The following is a 19,579-nucleotide window of genomic DNA, read 5'->3' on the forward strand; positions in this document are numbered from 1 at the left end:
GAGTAGATTATAAATGGAAATACTCAAGTAAAGTACAACTACATCAAAATTGTAGTTAAGTACATTACTTGATTACTTAGTGACTTTTCACCTCTGTGGAGTAGTTCAATCCTTGGAAACCAGCTGATTTAAGAACAGAGACAAAACTACAAAGAAGAATGAAAAAAATCTGCGTTACACCATAAAGTCACTCAGTATTTATTATACATTGCTTTATGCAAGCTTTATGTGATGCAACATCAGCACACTTCATATTACTACTTTCAAAACACCAGATTATTCTTATTTACGCTGGAGAGGCTCATTCTATAACCCATTGTGTAATTACCAATCGCTGCAGATTTTAAGGTTCTGAACAATAAAAACAGGCCTTCCAGACGTCTGATTCACTCTGCTTTAGTGTCTTTCTACCAAGCACGCCTCAACCTGCCTCCTCAGCACCTTTCAGCAGTTTCCACATTATTCCTCACATGTGAATAGCTGCTCAGAAATGCTTATTTACACTCTGTTCAAGCCAGTGTTGACAGGTAGACCTGCTGTCTGCACACATGCAATATTAATCTGGTGATCCTGTTCCGAATAGTCTCCAATCAGCATCCACTTTAGATTCTCACCTGTCTGGTCTTATACAAGTGTTTCCTTGTGAGAGGTGGATGCGTTGCTTGTGTTTGCTGCAGATGATATAGCAGATTTAATACACAGCTCCAGCAGAGTCTCTATAGTCCTGATCAGAAGAATGTTCACACTGAGGTTTAGAGGCAGCACAAAGATGGAGAGAACACCCACAAACCCTAGCATTACATTCACCCCCGGGCAGGGAAACCCCCGCTGTCGCCACCCACTTAAGCTCCTGCATTGTGAGTCCACACATTTCTCCGTGATAAATGCAAGAGGTATACCTCTCTTTGTCTTTTCATGCTCCTGTCCTCTCTGTGCAGACAAACACTGGGGGGAGATGAGGACAAAGTCTCCATGGTGATGCTCTGACATCTGCACGCTGTTCCAGGAATACGCTCTGTGAACATTGCAGCTGCTCTCTGTTTTCTCTGGGTCAACACACTGTGCTGGCTCTGACTCCGACATCCCAGGGTTCACAGGCTTAGAGGGCGCAGACAGCGCTGGAATGAGGTTTTGCCAGCAACTATTGCCGTTATTGTTAACTCCATATTTCTCTGTGTGTGTCCTTGCCATATGTGCAGGGTCCTGGTGTCGTCTGTGCAGGCCCGTGCTAGTGGTCAGGAGGAGCAGGAGGAGGGAGAGGAAGGCCATGCCCCAGCAGGGATTCACAATGCTGGGCATGGGGCTGAATAGGTTGGGCAAACACCTGATGAGGGAGTTGGTTGTGTGCAAACAGGTAGTAGCCCACACTTCCTCCCATTTCCATCGCCACCTGACATTGAGGGCGACGGCGACCCACACTGACAGGCAGCAGAGGTAGCTGACAACATAAGACAAGCCCTTTTTTTTGTCTTTGTTGTCTTTGCTGCCCTCCTCCTCTTCCACAGTTACCTCCGCAACATAACAACATTGTCCATCTGTTTGACTCGCTGTCCTCTGAGCGACAACGGAGTGAGGCCACAGCAGTCTGGTCAGAGTCTCCAGAGCGATCAGAGGTGTGGTCAGGAGCAGCACTGCACCGTATGTGTGGCTGAGAAAGAGAAGGAAGCGCAGGGCAATAACGTCACCTAGTGGGGTCAGCTCAGTCAGCCAGGACTCAAAGACGCAGAAGACACTCAGAAAAACTGTGGGAGAAAAAAGTGTCAATGAGTTAGGTGACTGAATTGGATTAGAGCAGTGACTCCCAACAAGAGTTTGTGAAAAGAGGTGAGCAGCTTAGCTAAAAACTAAATAAAAAGATCCCTTCCTGATACTCACCTGTGACCAGGAAGTCGGTAAAGACCAGTAGGCAGCAGCAGCAGAAGCTGACGGGGCTGTAGGAGGCAGCCAATGAGGGTAGGAAGAGGAGACTGCAGGCCAGTTTGCATACGCACAACACCACCGCTTCTTCCAACACACCATCCATGGCTGCAACAAGACAACACAAACACGCAGGTTAACGTATCGAACAAAACTGGTTTTCTTTTTGCCTCGGGGTGGAGGAGCTCAGGAATTCCAGGCACTCTGCTGTCAGTAAACCCCCAACAATGTTAAATATATCTGTATATAATGTTACATGATCACTCCAGTGGGAATCTTTCTGCCCTTTGGTTGCAGATCAATATTTTTGTTGTTTACATTAGTAGTGAACCCTGGACCAGACAGCTGTTTACAGTCGATCAGAAATGATGAAAAACAGGAATAAGTTCAACTGTCAACATTATATTGAAATCCATTTCACAACGTGATATTTAAAACCAGCAATGAAACAGCAAATGTCATGAAACTCCTCAGTAATGTGAATACACGTTAATATTTGCAGACTCTTTTGCTGTGTCCTGACTGTAATTGTCCACCTCCTGACCCTGACACTGTACAATGAGACTGGTTGAACCTGTTAAAAGTATTCCATTATCTCTTATTACATGTTTACAATATGACAATTCAACCTGCATACAACAGAAAACTATGAGTCTCCATCGAAAACTGTTGTAAAGTTTGTTAGTTCTTACCTGGACTCGCAGGAGCCTTCAGAGCAGCATGTCAATATGAGCTTCAAATGTTTCATCCGTTCTCTTCAGCTCACCCTTTTGCTCCGCCCTCATGGGGATAATGACCCCCCCCCCCTCCCCTCCCCCCCTCCTTTGCTCCCTGCTGCACCTGGCCTGTGTGGAAGTGAGAGAACATGTGCATCTCAGAGGGTGTGGCGCTGTTTGTACAGACCAGAAAACCTGTCTGACAACTAACAGTGAGAGATGTAAAATGCATGTGTGTGTGTGTGTGTGTGTGTGTGTGTGTGTGTGTGTGTGTGTGTCTCAAAATCAAAATAAACTTGTTGACATCTGTGAAGGGTATACTGGATAAAAGATCTTTCATTTTCTTTGAGAATGTACAAACATTCCTGTGTTACACCCACCTTGTTCAAACTACTGTATGTTATTTCAAAGGTTTCAGCAAATACACACACATGCAGGGCGTTTCATTAAGCAGGATTAGGCTGTAGATCACATTATTGTTTAGATATATGTAGGTTGTGAGTAGAATTTTGAAATGGATCCTGTCATTAACTGGGAGCCAGTGGAGGATTGTCAATTGATGACTCATAAGAAGCTGCAGCAGAGAAGTTAGTTTCTTTAAAAGTATTTTAATTGTGCGTATAGTAGTGAAGTGACAGTTTTGTAGTAAAGTACAGGGTGAACAGCGTGAATGTAAACTGCTTGTATTTAGTTGTAGGCAGTGGTGATATGAAACTAAGTACATTTACTAAGTACTGTACTTATATACAATACAAATACAATTTGAATCCAATGTTTCCTTAGAAATTAAAATGCTCAACCATATATAGACCTACAAGTACAGTTGAAATGATTAGACAGTTAAATACTTAGTTGATTGACAGAACTGTTTTGACTGTTTCCAGTTTCTAAAATGTGAGGATTTTTCTGCATTGAGTACTTTTACTTTTAATACTTTAAATACATTTTCTTGATGATACTTACATACTTTTACAATGCAGGACTTTTACTTGTAAAAGAGTATTTTTACAGTGTGGTATGAGTATTTTTACTTAAGTACAAGATCTGAATACTTCTTCCACCACTGGTTGTAGTGTGTAACATCCATAGGTTGGTGGTAAGGGGTCTGTAGAAGTGTGGCAGAGTTCTGCACTCAATATCTGCTCTACCTCTATCCTCTTTTGTATCCTCAGTCTGACTCATGTCAAAGACGTGATATGGAGTCATGTGAAATTTTACATTTCCTATGAATACCTAAACATAAATTTGTGTGTGTGTGTTACTTTGTATATGCATGTGCCAACACCATGTACAGAAGGAGACAATGGCAGGAGCTCTCACGTTTGAGCATAAAATCTACACAAAAAAATTATTATAGGCTATACCAGGGGTCTTCAACGTTTTTTAAGCCAAGGACCCCTTAACTGAAAGACAGACGGATCAGGGACCCCCTACTACATATATTGTATAAAAATGAAGTTGCATATTAATCTGGTCCTACAATAACTTTTAGGGCAGCCTAAAGCATTGTGAGGGGTCCCAGGCCCCCTGTTGAAGATCCCTGGGCTATACAAAAATAAAAGAATCAACAGCATAACAAACTACAGGCTCCAAAATGACCACTCCCTTAAAACAGTTTTCAACCTGATAAACAAATTGCAAATTGAGTGTTTAATCCAATTTATTTATATGGTTTAATCCAGGGATCTTCAACAGGGGGTCCGGGACCCCCAGGGGGTCCTCACAGTCACTCCAGGGGGGCCTCCAAATTATTGTTAATTTTTGAAAGTTTTTTCAAAAATGAAAGTCTTAACATGATTCCAACATATTATTAGCAAATATCCACAGATACAGTTCATCCCAAAGGATTGACTGTTTCACATTTGCAAAAAAGGTATTTAGAAATGCTTTAAGCTGCCCTAAATTATTGTAGAACCAGATTAATATGCAACTTCATTTTATACAAGATATGTAGTAAGGGGTCCCTGATCGTCTCTCTTTCAGTTAAGGGGTCCTTGGTTTAAAAAAAACGTTGAAGACCCCTGGTTTAATCCAATCATTTTGCAAAGGCCTACAGATAATCTCAAAGTGCCTGGCTTAATATTCATATTTTGTATTTATTTTTTTAAACAGACGTGTGTTAAGTAATGCCTCATTTTCAGATGTAAAGTGATAGCTCATCATGTATATCTCCTCTGACTTTCAGCCATGAGGCAACATGTTCAACACTAGCTGAACCCATAGACAGTATATAAAGCTGAACCGCTCTTTCTTGTGGCATCAGTGCCATCTCCTGCTGAGCTAAGCACAGAGCATATTAGCAGCCTGTCATGCTGCTGCTGCTACTGAGCGGATTACACTTCATATTTACTGTACATAACCGCCGTGACCTGACAGACGGACACATGGCTTCTATACAGAGCTTGCAACACATTATTCTCACTATGCACTTATGATACTGGAGCTCTGACAACATATTACGTCATATTAATGTAGGCCTACCGTAAAATAAAGTGCGACCACTAATTCTTAGAGAAAGTCAGGCTCACACATGCAATACTATCACCAGCCGATATCACCACAACAGTCATTACACAGTTAAATATGAAACTTCCCGCGCATGTGCACGGTTTTATTCAACCCCAACATCTGCAAGGAAATGTCAGCGTTTAAATTAGGGACCAGAAAATGGGTTGAAAAACCAGTTTTAGCTCAGTGTTTTTAGACGCCTGCAGCACCCAGAAGTGAACAGCAGGCGACCCGGAAGGTTTGAAGTCCGACTGAGAGCAGGCAGAGAAGAGTCTAATCCTTTATTAAATAGCTATTTCTTCCCTCGCTGGTTCAGGTATGTTGGCCGCTCGATGCAAATTCTCTGCCTCTTTTTTGCTCTTTTCTCTCACACACTAGCTAGCTCTCCTTGTGTCGCTTCGTCACCATTTTTGTTTAGCCCATGCAAAAGTTGTATTTAAAAAAAAAAAAAAAAAAAAAAAGAACATTTGCAGCGCAGAGGTGACACTGCTTTCCTTTCTTCTGTCGTGCAAATAAGATCTTTCCCTACGCGCCAGTATTAACATCGACATTTGGGTTTATATGGCTCAGCCTCTGCAGAGCATTCAGCTAAGGCATGATGATTGTTGTAGGAAGTGTCAGTTTTTTTTTTCCCCTCCTCGAGCCGGGCTATTCAAACCTGCAAATCAAAGTAAACAATCATTGTACGCTTAATGCAAATACGCACACCCCGACGCATCGTAAGAGCGTTTAATTACATCTGGAGAATTATCTCCTAAATATTCGGATCTGCAGAATATGGCGTCCAGTGCTTATAAAAATAAGACAGGGCTGCCATTTTTGTTTTCCTTTTGTCTGAAATTTTTTAATAAACTGTCTGAGAATGTGGGAGAGGCGGCGGACAGAGCGAGGCGTTGCGGAGGATCGTTTCTCTCCGGAGGAGATGCTCTCGGTTTAAGCTGCTCAGGTTTTAGGCTTTAAAGATCAGATTCTGTTTCTTTGGCTTTTGAACGGGAGAATAACTCAGCACAGCATGTACAAAAAAGGACAAAAAGTTAACCGTAACTTTAGTTTCAGCAGCGATGGACTTGTATTTTTCTCTGGAGTTGATCTCACAGCAATGATCCGCTTTCTGTTTTGTTACACTGATGCTGTTTTTGAAGCTGAAATATTGAGATTTAGAAATAGTTTTATGTCTGCAAAATACGTGCCACCTGCACGTCGTTATGGTAACACTACTGACGATCTGTAGGATTTTATAGCACCTATGTAAGAGAGCATAGATAGATTCCTCTATGTAGGCCTAATAATACTAACAGGCGGTTATTACAGAATTAACAGCATAGCCTAAGTGGGCCATATTGCTTCAGTATCACTTTCTAATATCCGTTGTAAGGGCTGGATGTAAGTTGTAACAAATGGTATTGTTGATTAATAGATGATTAACTAATGTCTTTTAGATCAGTAATACGCCATTATAAGATATTTTGGGCTGCCTCTGATATTTATCTTTTAAGTAATTTGCAGTTAAACATGTTAGTAATTCAAATAAATGCTTATGGATTTTTCACTTCATAATAGGCCACCAAGTCTCCAGTTATGTTAATAAGTCATTATTAAAGGGTCCTTAAAGCCATCAGGTCAGCAGTTGTATGCTTATACTGTAAGTGGATGGATTTTGGTCTGAGACATTTTTCACAACCTGAAACCCCCAAAGTTGTTCTAAATAGCTTAAGTGATCTATAAAACATCAGTAAACGATGTATTAACCATTAGTCACAAATTACAACCCTTTAGTACCAGTACCAGTACTTCCACAGCAGCCCAGATTAACTACTTTGTAATAATGAAAACAAAACAAAAAAGGGACCAACATTTTGATGTAGGCTACTAATTTAATAAATGCCTTGGTTGAATGTGTAGAAGAGTCAATCAGAAACAGTTTTGATAATGAATTAATAGTTTCAGTCATTTTTCAAACAAAAATCTCAAACATTCTTTTATTCCAGCTTCTTAAATGCAAACATGTGATGCTTTTCTTTGTCATATATTATAGTCAACTGAAAATAGTTGGGTTTTAGACTGTTAGTCAGACAAAATGATATGTCTGAGTACATCACCCTGGGCCCTTGGAAACTACATTACATTTTTCACTATTTTTGTGTCAATATGAATAACCAACTGTAATAATCAAGAAAGTAATCAGCAGATTAGTCAACAATGGAAATAACCATTATTTTGCAGCCCTAAAGATGCACCTGCATCAGAAATACTGGACGTACAAGTTTTTTTCCTACCTGCTAGAAATACTTCAAACCCTTTTACATGCACGCATAAATATTAAGCTGAATAGAAACTCAGCTGCATTTATGCATAAACATACACAACTATTCTGGCAAAAGTTTAAGTTAGTCCAAAAACAGTGCAATCTGGACCTTACTCTACAGGTTGATTCTAAGGGGCATACATGCAACATACAGTATAAATGTACAGCAATACTCAGTAACTGTAAGTCATATACAGTACCTCCCTGCCATAAAATATTTTCTGTGTGAAGCGTGTCGTTTAAAAAAGTGACACAAGGATGTCCAGCTGCCGTCAAACTCCTGAGCCTGCTCTCTCGAGGCAGAAAGCCTCCAGGAAGTGAAACTGATCCCCACTGGCATCATTAGAGAAATATTTTGTGGGGTTTACTGTTCGCTCGTACCCCTGAACGTATCGTTTTTGTTTCTCTTGGCTCACGGATCCGGACTGCGTTATGCCTCTGCTAAGCCAAACAGACTAAGGAATGGTGAAGTGTGCCAAAGCACGCAATGCAAAATGTTTTAAAGAAGAAACTTCATACGAGGTTGAGAAAAGAAGCTATGGAAAGAAAAGCCTTTAGCCCAAAACTTCAGCAGCAAGCAGCTCTCTCTGAGAAGGTTTCTGTCCATCCGGCCTAACAGTGTAATTTATTGCAGCCCATAGAAATCAAATATTCTCTGTTTTAAAAGAGTTATGTCATCCTCTTATTTTGCCATAAAATAGAAAATAACTACTGTGTCACTTACAAATAAGTCTGGGCAGCATCCTCACTTTAGTTATTCCATGTTCTTTATATTCAGTTACATAACTGACCTCTCAGCTTTTGACCACGTCATTCAGGTCTTGCTGTACACTGAGGTGAGACTCAATGTTTCTCTGTTGTGGCCCCGTGTGACGAGGAGGAGACAGACAGAGACAGATTAGCATCTGAGCCACTTCACTTTTACTGTTTTCTCTGATAACCATTTTTTGGAGAGTTTCCTAGCTGTTGTAATCATGTCAGAGCCTATCTCTCAGGCAGCATGCCCTTCTCAAAGTCTTGTGGTTGGAAAAGCTGCTTTACTCACTTTCACGTCCTCCTTTAACAACAAAAACATCCTTTCTGCTATCTCTGATAAAGCACCGTGTAAAGAAACAAGGGCTCCTCTTGCACTTTTGGGAAAGGGGGAGAGCTAATACATAATTTCTCTCAGGGCTCCAGACTAACTTTTTTCACTAGGACCACAGTGGCCCCCAACTGAAAATGTTAGGGGCACAACCAGAAAATGTAGGGGCACACACCGTAAATCAACATGCTAACCAAAATATTCACATTTCTACTAATTTCCACTGTATTACTAATAATTACTTTGATAAATGCAGAAATTACAATGTGCTGTTTCAAATTCAGTGTCACTTTTGAAGATGCAACATAGAAGATAAACTGACAGACAAAAATCTTTTCATTATTGTATTTGTATATTATTTTTTAGCCTGTTCATCATGACCATTTTTAATTGCTCTTTAATGTTTCATGTAAAGCACTTTGAATTGCCTTGTAGCTGAAAGGTGCTGTAGAAATAAAGTTGCCTTGCCTTACTACCTCAGCCTGTCAGTCTCCCCAGGGCACAGGAACCACCGTTGTGCCTGCTCGTCTCCGAGGAAGTGTAACGTCAACAGCACCGCGACCGCTTTCACCTCGCCATTAATATCATATCGCAGCATACACTGTCTGCTTGAAGTTATGAAAAACTGTAACCACACTTGAAACCACTGTATCAGCATCGCCATGACTCACTGTGACTTCAACAAAACAGCCCACGTAGTTTGCTCCGTCTGCAGCTCTGCGTGTGTGCGAGTGTGTGTGTTTGTGTCAGAGCTCTGCTCTGTGTCAATTTTCAGAGAGGACAGATAAGCTTGGATGTAAAATTCAGTCGCACACTCTCAAATTTTGGTCACAAAATGCGACCATTTGGTCGCAGTCTGGAGCCCTGTCTCTGAAAACACACTATCACAAGACTGGGACAAGTTATCTCAAACTATCGCGTGAAACAGTCAGCTGCTGCTTGGGCAGAGAGCTACTGACACAAGTTTTTAACTACTGTTTTGTACACTAACAATAGATCTTCACATAAGTTTACAGGAGGCAGTTTTGTTAGGAATATCTTACAGTAGCGGTTCCTACCTAATAAACAAAATTAACCTGAGGGGTCGCAAGATGATTCAAAGTTTCCTCAAGTCTTTGCCTTTTCATGTGTAAATAACAACTCTTAACATCATTAAATTAGAGCAAGAAATAAAAAATCACTCACCTATGATGAGGAGTCACAGGTAAACATTGCTTCGTTTAAGAGATCCCAAGCCAGACTACAGAAGTCTGACTACAAATATGTACTCAATATACATTTTGCTGATGGACAGATGGCTGCCCTCACCTTGTTTATGACCCTTATGTATTTATTTCAGGATGGCTGAACCTCTCTTTAACAATCCCTATTTTTGGCCTCCACCTTCCACTATGCCCGGCCAGGTGAGCGACTCTGGTATTCACACTTATTTAGCCCACATTAACCTGAAGCAGTAACATCATTGTATTGTAAGTTTAAGGAGTTGTGTAAAGAGTTGTTGTTTTTTAAATGATTTTAAATAATGCACCATTTAAAGGAATAGTTTGACATTTGGGGAAATATGCTTATTTGTTTCTTACTGAGAGTTAGATGAGAAGATTGATACCACTCTTGTCTGCACAGTGAATTTGAATGTTTAAAGCCAGCAACCAAAAGTAACAACATCTGCTGACCAGCACCTTTAAAGCTCATAGATGCAACAGATTATATATGGTTCATTTATTCTGTACAAAAACTGAAGTTGAAAAATGACAATTACCTTTTTTACTTTATATATTTATTGTGATTGATTAAGTTTATTTTTTACACTTCTGTTTTGCATGGATTAAAGAAAGGAGATATAACAGTTAGTGAGCTTGAAAAGTGCTGATATTGTTTACCTCTGGACAGCCAGGCTAGCTCTAGCTACATAGTTAGCATACAGGCCTGAAATCTTCTCATTGAAATATCAGTAAAACATTATTAAGCCCTTTTGTCAAAAGATCAACATATCCCCCATCTGGTGAGGGGTCACCATATGATTAAAGGGATAAATTAAAACAATCTGTAACTGAAAATGTTTTTTTTCTTCTTCTAAGTTTAGCCTATTTTCTTGAGAAATACTGGATACTATCTATTCTGGTTAGATACATCAGAAAAAGAAAGTCCATAACCTGTGATGAGGGGTCAGAAGTAGATGTTGCTTCTTTTTAAGGGGTCACAAGAAAAAAAGGTTGGGAACCACTGGTTTAATTCAGCGATTCAGATGTTTACAAAGGACGTTTTGGGTACAATGTCATGTATCAACCTCTAGAGGGAACTATCGTCTCATAAAATGACACTACCTGAACTGATGGCTGTTCTCTTGTCACAAATGTTGTTTCCTGGCTGTCAGCTGGATAACCTAGTCTTGATTAATAAAATCAAGGAGCAGCTGATGGCAGAGAAGATCAGACCGCCACATCTGCCCGCTGCCTCAGCCCCTTCCCAACAGCAATTACTGGCTCCCCCCATCCAGTCGGATGGCGGCCAGCACGGGATGTCCAAAACTCACCAGATGCCGGTTCTCCATAGCCCGTCTCAGCCTGATATCGCCCTGCACGCCCGCCCTGCTTCCAGCTCAGTCACAGGTACTCCTCACCTGCCTCAATAGTTCTCATTCTTTACCAGTGGTGGAAGAAGTATTCAGATCCTTCAAATAAGTAAAAGTACTAATACCACACTGTGAAAATACTCCACTACAAGTAAAAGTCTTCCACAAATCCTTACTTAAGTAAAAGTATGTAAGTATTATCAGAAAAATGTTAATCAATCAATTTATTTGTCATGTGAAATCATATAAAATACAATTTCAGTGAAACATAATCGCTCAGTTCCTACAATTTATGCATTAGAACAGTCCTCATAGAAGCTCTACCTTCTACCCCACCGCAACATCTTTAATGATGATCTTTAATGGTTCCTTTAGCCTTTTTCTTGCTGCGTCTGGTACCGCCTATTGAGCCGGACGAACCACTCTTTGCCCGGCCTTGTGGTCCTGTTCAGGGCTATTTCCGTACCAGGCAGTGATGTTCTCCGTCAGGATTCTTATAATGATGCAGGAGTAGAAATTGCTCAGTATTTGAGGTGATAACCGGAATTTTCTCAGGCTTTTTTTCCTATGAAAGTTGCTCAGTGGCACATGAAGCCTTTAAACACCGTAGACTTCTGGAGTGTGCAGGAGGCAGGACATGATGCTGATTAAACTGTGTCACGAATCTGTTTGTAATTTGGTCATAAACATTTAGAATGTAGAATATTTGTTGATAGCCCTAGTACAGTTCAATTCTGTAAAGTCTGTTGCAGCCGGAGACTGACTGCAATGCAGTATATAAACCAAGCGCTACACAACCGGACGTGTTCCAGCAGGAATGTGATCCGAAATTAACATCAGCAGTCAAGATTACTGGTTTCCCTGATGTTAGCATGTAGCTACATGTTGCAGTGTATGTAATGTAGACACTGCAGTAGTGTGTCCATATATAGGAAACTGGTTTGGTAAGATGTCATACCAAGCTGGTTTTCTGTTTATGGTCTAGAACAAAACAGTTGAAACCAGAGCTTTTAGAACAGTGTGAAATCTGAGGATTTGACTCTAGCAAGTAGCAAATCTAGGATTTCTTTTAAAACACCTTTACCCTCATTATTTGAAGTGTTGGCCAGTTCAGTATGAACATCCGACATAAAATATACAGAACAGAAAATACAGAAAAGCATAATAGGTCTCCTTTAAAGTATCAACATTTAAAAGTACTCATTGTGCAGAAAAATGTTCCGTCAGTGTTTTTACTTTAGATATGATGTTTTTGGATTCATATTGCTACTGCAATGTGTATGTTGCATTTACTGCTGTATATGTTTTTACTCTTTTATACTGGTCATCCAAGATCATCAGAGTTGGTTCAGCTTCTCTCAGTTCCCTCTTACCAGGGCCCTCTTTAACAAATGGGAATTTCCCTGCACATGTTTACCAGGTCGGATTCTGGGGGATGTAAACTTGAATCTGGACGATAAGGCAGCTATAAAAGCCAGAGGATTATGGGAAGATTGGCATCTGCGTCAACTTATAGACCATCCCTCCAGGACGAACCACGTCTCAGGTAACCACAGTTTGTACAGTTGGTACTCCCTGTTGCTGTAGAAATAAAGAAACACAGAAACAAAGATTGTTGTCTTGCTCAGGTCTGCGGTTTGTGGGTTTCGTTCATCATTAGTTCTGGAAATAATGTTGGGAAATTTGGACTTTTCTGTAATGCACTTGTGTAGAAGAATATACACTTAATGGAAAATTACTTTTCAAACACAAGACAGTTGTTTGCCAACCATCCTACCATATGTCCATTATATCTTATATACAGTATATGTTAGCTGTTTGTCCATGTAGTTACAGTTTGTCTGTGTTTGCATGATTGTTTCCCTTTATATATGAATTGGCAATTTTGATGACAACTGATTTCAGTCCTGTCCTTGCCTGTCCAACTTTTGCACCGATCAGGTGTGGCGCTAGCATCCAGAACAGGCAACCTCAACACCTCAGAGATCATCACCCCCACCACGCCCACCTCGAGCAGCCACAGCCGGCTGGGCCGAGCCCCCACACCTCACCTCATCTCAGGGTTAGCCTGCAGCCACGGGATGGAGCCTGGGAAAAACAACGGGGGCCTGGTCGGACTCCTCGGCCCTCCTCCAAAGGAGGAACGGGGGCGTAAGAGGATCAAAGCAGAGAATGGGTCGTCTCTTTTGGTGGTGCCCTACCCGATCCTAGCCTCAGGCAACGACCAGTCCTGTGTCACTATCACTGCCAAACAGGGAAAAACCTACAGGTATGAAAGGACTTTTTTTTAAAGATGGATGCATAGATAACCAAAGTGCAGTGCCTCTGACTCATGGCTCACAATTCCAGGAATCCAGTAAATCTCCCTATGTACTCTGAAATATGGTTAAATCTACAATATAGAATAAAAAAAAATAATAGAATTTAACGTATTGTCCCAGATATTTACCAAACACAGACTCTAATGAGGGAAGAGGTACTCCGATTATTAACTTGGGTAAAAGTAAAGATTAAAACGAAATGAAAACTATACAACAATACTTAAAATGTTACTTAAAGCGTCTATAATAAATAATTTTATATTTATGAATCAAATGACAAATGTCTAATCGTGAAAGGAGTCGCTTGTGTGCTCCACAGAGAATTTAGCACAGGACTCTACAGTTCCTGTCAGTTCTACGAGTATTTCAGCGTCTTGGTTTACTCTCACCATTCTTACTTCCATTCACACAAACAAACAAAAACATGACTCCAAATGAATGTTAAATTTGCTCTGTATCTGCTGGATGTGAAAATAAGCAACTCTTTGCTAACATTTTTGCCCTATCAACAAGGTGATGTCATGTCAGAATTGTGTTTACAGCTTGTTTCTGCTGTCCTGCTGGCCAAAAATAAATCGGTTATTGCAGGTTAAATATACAAGCAAGTAAAAATACATTCCTTAGCAGGTAAATATATATAAATATCAAAAGTACTCACCATGCTATTATACATTATAATGAACTGATCATGTGTTTTGTATATAATAAATGTATCTGCTAGTAACTATAGATGTTTTATAAATGTAATGGAGTAAAAAGTTTAAAGTAACATAAAGTGGAAATACTTAAGTAATGTACAAGTACCTCAAGAAATACTTAACTCTTCACCACTGACGGACACAGACAGTTTTTATGTGTTTTAACATTGTTACACTGTTTTGAGATTTTGAACGTGAACAGGGACCTGTTTCATAAAACCAAGATAAGGGATTAAGCTGGGATTTCCTGGTTATCCTGGATGAATTTAGCCTTGACTGGGTTTCACGAAAGCGGAGGCACATAAATCACCATGGAGATTTATTCTGTGCAGTTAGCCTGCTCCTGACCAGGCTAACAGCCAGGATCAGTAAGGATCATGTTTGTTCCGCTTCCATGTGCATTGTATTTGGCATTCTTAGCACACAATTTGTGTTGTCCAGTAAACTGGGACTATAATTTGGGAGGATTGTACAATTTTAAGAACATATCCTAATTGTACAATCCTCCCAAATTATAGACTTAGTTCACTGGACCAGTAACTATCTAGTGATGTAGGCTACTGTACATTCATGTAACAACAAGGAGAGGACACCCCAATGGTTTTTGACCTTATATTTTCCTCGTGGCAAATAATAGCGGACCGACTGAATGATAGTCTAAAAATATACATTTAAGAACTACTGCTCTTGACTGAAACCATTCAATGAGTCACTGTCATTTGCAAAAACGAACAGTTGTACACTTTGCATTAAAAGCGAGCAGTGGAAGTTAATATGACTTAGGTAATTTATATTTTAGCCCATGAGAGAGAGGGAGAAACAGAGTGAAAGACATATTTACGCATCATATTGTAGCGGTGTAGAAAATTGATCTTCATGGTAAATTTCCTGAGTAACATTATCTTCTGCTTACTTTTAAGGCAAAGAGTACAAATGTTAATTTGTGCAAATGATTAGTAGCCTAATTCTTGAATGGAATGATTATGAGGGCTTCAATTCAGAGCAGTGGTCAGTTAATAAATAAATATATATATATATATATATATATATATTTAGGCTACTTACGCATTCAGTCGGGCTGCGATCGTCTGCCACGTTTTCTTTTTCTTTTTATACAAATAATGTGTTTCACGTCATCATACTTCCACAAGAAGCTGCTGCTCACTCTGTATAAGGTATGTACAATGCGTATTCTCCATTTTGGCATCAGTAAATCTGTGATCGACCTTGCGGTCTTTTGAGGAAAGCTGTGGACGCGCATCTATCTGAATGACTTCAGCCTGGCTCGACCTAGTTGCTCCTCCTCAGCCTGGCTTGGTCTTTGTGAAACGCACCAAGCCCGGATGTACAGATTAGACTAGGTCAAGCCTCGCTTTATCAGTTATCCTGGATTTATATATTCTGCTTTTGTGAAACAGGCCCCAGATGTGCAAATAGGAAGCAAACGGAAAGTGCTAAAAACTTCATCAGAGTCAACAGGCAGAGTCAAAAGTGCAACGGGCCACACTTGGTCTTGCTCAATAATGAGGACAAATTTACAATTCAGCTTGTGTTCTGGGCATTCATGTATCTCTCTGACGGGGACCTTTGTGTCAAGTCAATTTTTAGTTTATATTAAGAAATGTATTAATATTAAAATAATATAAGATAATGTATTTATATAGCCTATTGCTTACGTGTGTCTTCTATCTGTGTCGCTGTGTTTCTGAAACAGGTGTAAAGTTTGTCCGCTGACCTTCTTCTCCAAGTCAGACATGCAGATCCACTCCAAAACACACACAGAGATGAAGGCTCACAAGTGTCCTCACTGCACTAAGTCCTTTACAAACGCATCGTACTTGGCCCAGCACCTGCGCATACACCTGGGCGTCAAACCTTACCGCTGTTCCTACTGCGAGAAATGTTTCCGCCAGCTCTCCCATCTGCAGCAGCACACCAGGTCAGATCTCTGACAATCGGTTTTGTCTTTTTTTTTATTGATATCCACCAAAGCTATGATGAGAATAAGTGTATTCTGTTGTTAATCCTGCTTAAATAACATACTTTATATTCTAAGCTGGAACAGCCCACTTGTACTATTAGCCCACTAATAGTAAGCTGTGGTGGAATATGATTGTAATCAAAATGATTTATGAATACACTTGGGGTAATCTTTTCCTTAAATCACAGATTACATTTTATTTTATAATTTCATTTAAAAAAAAACTTCCATGTCAAGCAAGTATGAAGGGTAAAAATTTAGTTAATTTGAGTGCACAAGTAGATCGTAGGTAGTTTTACCATATTAAAGGGTATTACAAATTACAGAAGAATATAAAAAATGTTGTCTTTCCTCTAATGATTACTGCTGTAAACAATAAGGAAAGTTTAGGTGTTATGTAATATTCCCCAGACTACTAACTATGAATAGTTTTCCTGGAAACTCTTTTACTGAAGAAATATTCTATGAAAACTTTGAATTATCCAAAAATAACACTGATTCTGAAGAAGCCAACATTTACCCTTCTAATAAATGTTTTAAAATAAACATAAAAACTGTACTTTTTGTAAAGACAATATTGAAACCACTGACTTCATTTTCTTGTTCTTAACGTTTATTTAGTTATAGTCTCCCATTGCTCCATTTACAATACAATACCTTTATCTATGATCTTTGACAGAGAAATTAGCGATACATTCTGCTAGAGAGCTAATAACATTACTTCATTAATTGGATAACGCTTTCATGTTTTGTCATACAATGTTTAAAGGAGAGGTGTGTCAAGTGTCAATGTGTCAAGACTTTCTTTCAAGGTGCTGTACTCGACATTCAGAACATTAATATTGCAGTAAACAAATGGTTGCTATGTAACAATACAGTGGAGTAATGGTCTCCTGAGAAGAGATTTAAGTCACCCTACCTCTGTGTGTCTTGTAATCTAAAATTTGCTGTTCTTTGTTTTAAAAACTGGTCCGGCATGTTAGTGCACCAGTATCTGACGCATAGAGCCTTGTTGAACCTTTAAACCGCAGTCTTTTAATGGTCAATATACTGTAGGCAATATGGGCACCTGAATGCCATTTTAAGACAGACTTGAAAAACCGTGAAAAAATGATGATGATGATGATGATGTTGTTAGCACCACAATCAAAATTGTAGAACTCTCAGAAATTATTGCATCACTCAATACTACTACAAGTGAGAAAATGTAAACTTAAACTTTATATATTTTTTTGTAATTCTGGTTAACTAACCCTTTAAAATTGCGTGAACTTGTTGTAGTATTAGGAATTGGTGTTTAAGGTCCAGTCAGTTAGGAAGGGGTGTAAAGGTGCCCTAGTTATCACAGTCCTTTTTCCTTCTTGTTTACTCTCTGCTGGCCAGCTTTTGTTGCTCTGCACACACGCCGCTGGGTAAACCAATACAAAATTCACCTTTAATAGTGTTATATTTCATAAAGAGATTAAATAAGTTTGGGTTGTTTTGTTATATTAGTGTTGAAGCTTCCTGTCTGACCGGTTTGAAAAGAGTTTCAGTTGCTTAATGATTACCTAATTTTTCAGAATCCACACAGGTGATCGGCCTTACAAATGCGGCCATCCAGGATGTGAAAAAGCTTTTACTCAGCTATCTAATCTGCAGGTAAACATTAAACACGTTACCTCTGCCAGCCGTTTTACAGCCTTGATCCACCACTTCTTAAACTGTGAGCCAATACCCTTCACAATGCTGCACAAAAGTGACTCCGTTTTTTTTTTTGTTATTTCCCCTGCTGAAGTCCCACCAGAGGCAGCACAACAAGGACAAGCCCTTCAAATGTTCCAACTGTTACCGTGCCTATTCAGACTCTGCCTCGCTGCAGATCCACTTGTCTGCACACGCCATCAAAAACGCCAAGGCCTACTGCTGCAGCATGTGCGGCCGGGCGTACACGTCGGTGAGTTAGAAATCCAGTTTAAGTTAAATTTTCAAATCTGAACTAACTGCAGTGGAGATGATTAAAAGTGTTGTTTTTTCCAGGAGACGTACCTTATGAAACACATGTCTAAACACACAATGGTGGAACATGTGGTGTCCCATCATTCCCCCCAGCACCGGACAGAGTCTCCCACCATCCCTATACGGATCTCCCTCATCTGATCTCCTCACCCGTCCATCTCCTGTCCTCCCATCAGAGACATTTCCTGTGACATCTCTGCTCTTCTGATGGACTTTGAACCCATAAATTGGTTCCAAAAATGTGACAGATTGTACAAGTATATTGTGAAGAGGTGCTCTTTTAGTGAGTATATCCTCCTTTCCTTTCTTGCTGACCAGATAGTATTATCGGGGACATCCAAAGATGACTTCTCAGCACTTTCAGGCCTGGAAATGACAGGCCTAAAAATGTCTTTTTCTATTTGACTTCACAGAAAAAAATACAAAGTAAGTATTGCTCCAGGCAGCTACAGTACATACTGTCTTTTTAAACCTTTTTGTGTTATAACAAAATTACATTGTCTTTTTTAAATGGTCCATAACTTTCTTTACTCAAGTCTTTGCAAAAAAATAATATTTGCATCAGAAATAGTCTTCCATTAGCTCAGTGGCCAAGTCAACATAAAGGTGAATGCTTATATAATTTGTATTCATGTATATTGTGCCACTTTTTATGTCAGTGTTTGCAATCTTTCAACAATCATGTGGCCATAACGCACTCTCACCCTGTGCCAACATCGGACTGACTAGGATGTGTGACTCATAATGGATGGATGGTTGGATATATTTTATTTTACATGTATTTTGTAATGTTTAAAAATATGCTCAAAGTTGTCCTCAAGTTTAACCTGGTCAAGTTTAAAAAGTGCTTTAGATCTCCTAAAATATAAGAACTGTTAAAAAGTGTTGGATAAAAAACCACACACAATCTGATTTGAAACTATAATTGATGCAATGAATGTGAGAGATTCTGCTTTCAAATGCTGTTAAGTACAGGAAGTGAATTGAAAATGTGTTTTTGTAAAAGTCAAAACCCCCTAAAAATATAATAATCTATATGCATTTATTTTGCCAAATTTGCCACAATATTTATAATTATGATGTTCATATGACATTGAATCATGCACTCCGTGCTTTTTTGTCCACGTTAAGTGTGCAAATGAATAAATGTTACACCACCACTCTGCTGCTGCTGCTGCTGCTTCACAGACAGATGTGTTACTTTCCTGGAAAACATTTATGTGGTCACTCTTTTTGGTTTTCAGCTATAATGTGTAACAGAAGCATTACACATCTTTGAATACTAATTTTACCATTGTTTTATTAATGAAAACTTTGCCATTTTATATGCATTTAAGCCTTAACTTTGTTACAACTCTAGGGTCCACGCTGTTGTTTTATCACTTTACATTTGCCTTTTACGTCATAGCATGCTCTATACTGTAAATAAACTATATTAGCTGTCAAACTGTTTTATAATAAAAATTCTGTAATTACAAG

The 19,579-nt window shown here is 39.4% G+C and overlaps 1 protein-coding gene across 2 annotated transcripts; it reads left to right on the forward strand.

Annotated features, from left to right (window-relative positions):
* The first annotated feature begins 5,155 nt into the window (after nucleotides 1-5,155).
* On the forward strand, nucleotides 5,156-19,260 carry znf362a (zinc finger protein 362a). Of its 2 annotated transcripts, none has more exons than XM_028577070.1 (9): nucleotides 5,156-5,457; nucleotides 9,870-9,933; nucleotides 10,905-11,139; nucleotides 12,523-12,648; nucleotides 13,044-13,371; nucleotides 15,836-16,060; nucleotides 17,665-17,743; nucleotides 17,880-18,038; nucleotides 18,122-19,260. In XM_028577070.1, exons 2-9 carry the CDS (start codon nucleotides 9,871-9,873, stop codon nucleotides 18,239-18,241), a joined length of 1,335 nt encoding a protein of 444 aa, XP_028432871.1. In that variant the 5' UTR covers nucleotides 5,156-5,457; nucleotide 9,870; the 3' UTR covers nucleotides 18,242-19,260. The 2 variants fall into 2 exon arrangements, with proteins under 2 accessions (XP_028432871.1, XP_028432872.1); XM_028577071.1 differs by having other exon boundaries at nucleotides 10,938-11,139.
* Nucleotides 19,261-19,579: the final 319 nt, after the last annotated feature.

The sequence above is a fragment of the Perca flavescens genome, chromosome 4, assembly GCF_004354835.1.
Source record: "Perca flavescens isolate YP-PL-M2 chromosome 4, PFLA_1.0, whole genome shotgun sequence".
NCBI lineage: Eukaryota > Metazoa > Chordata > Actinopteri > Perciformes > Percidae > Perca > Perca flavescens.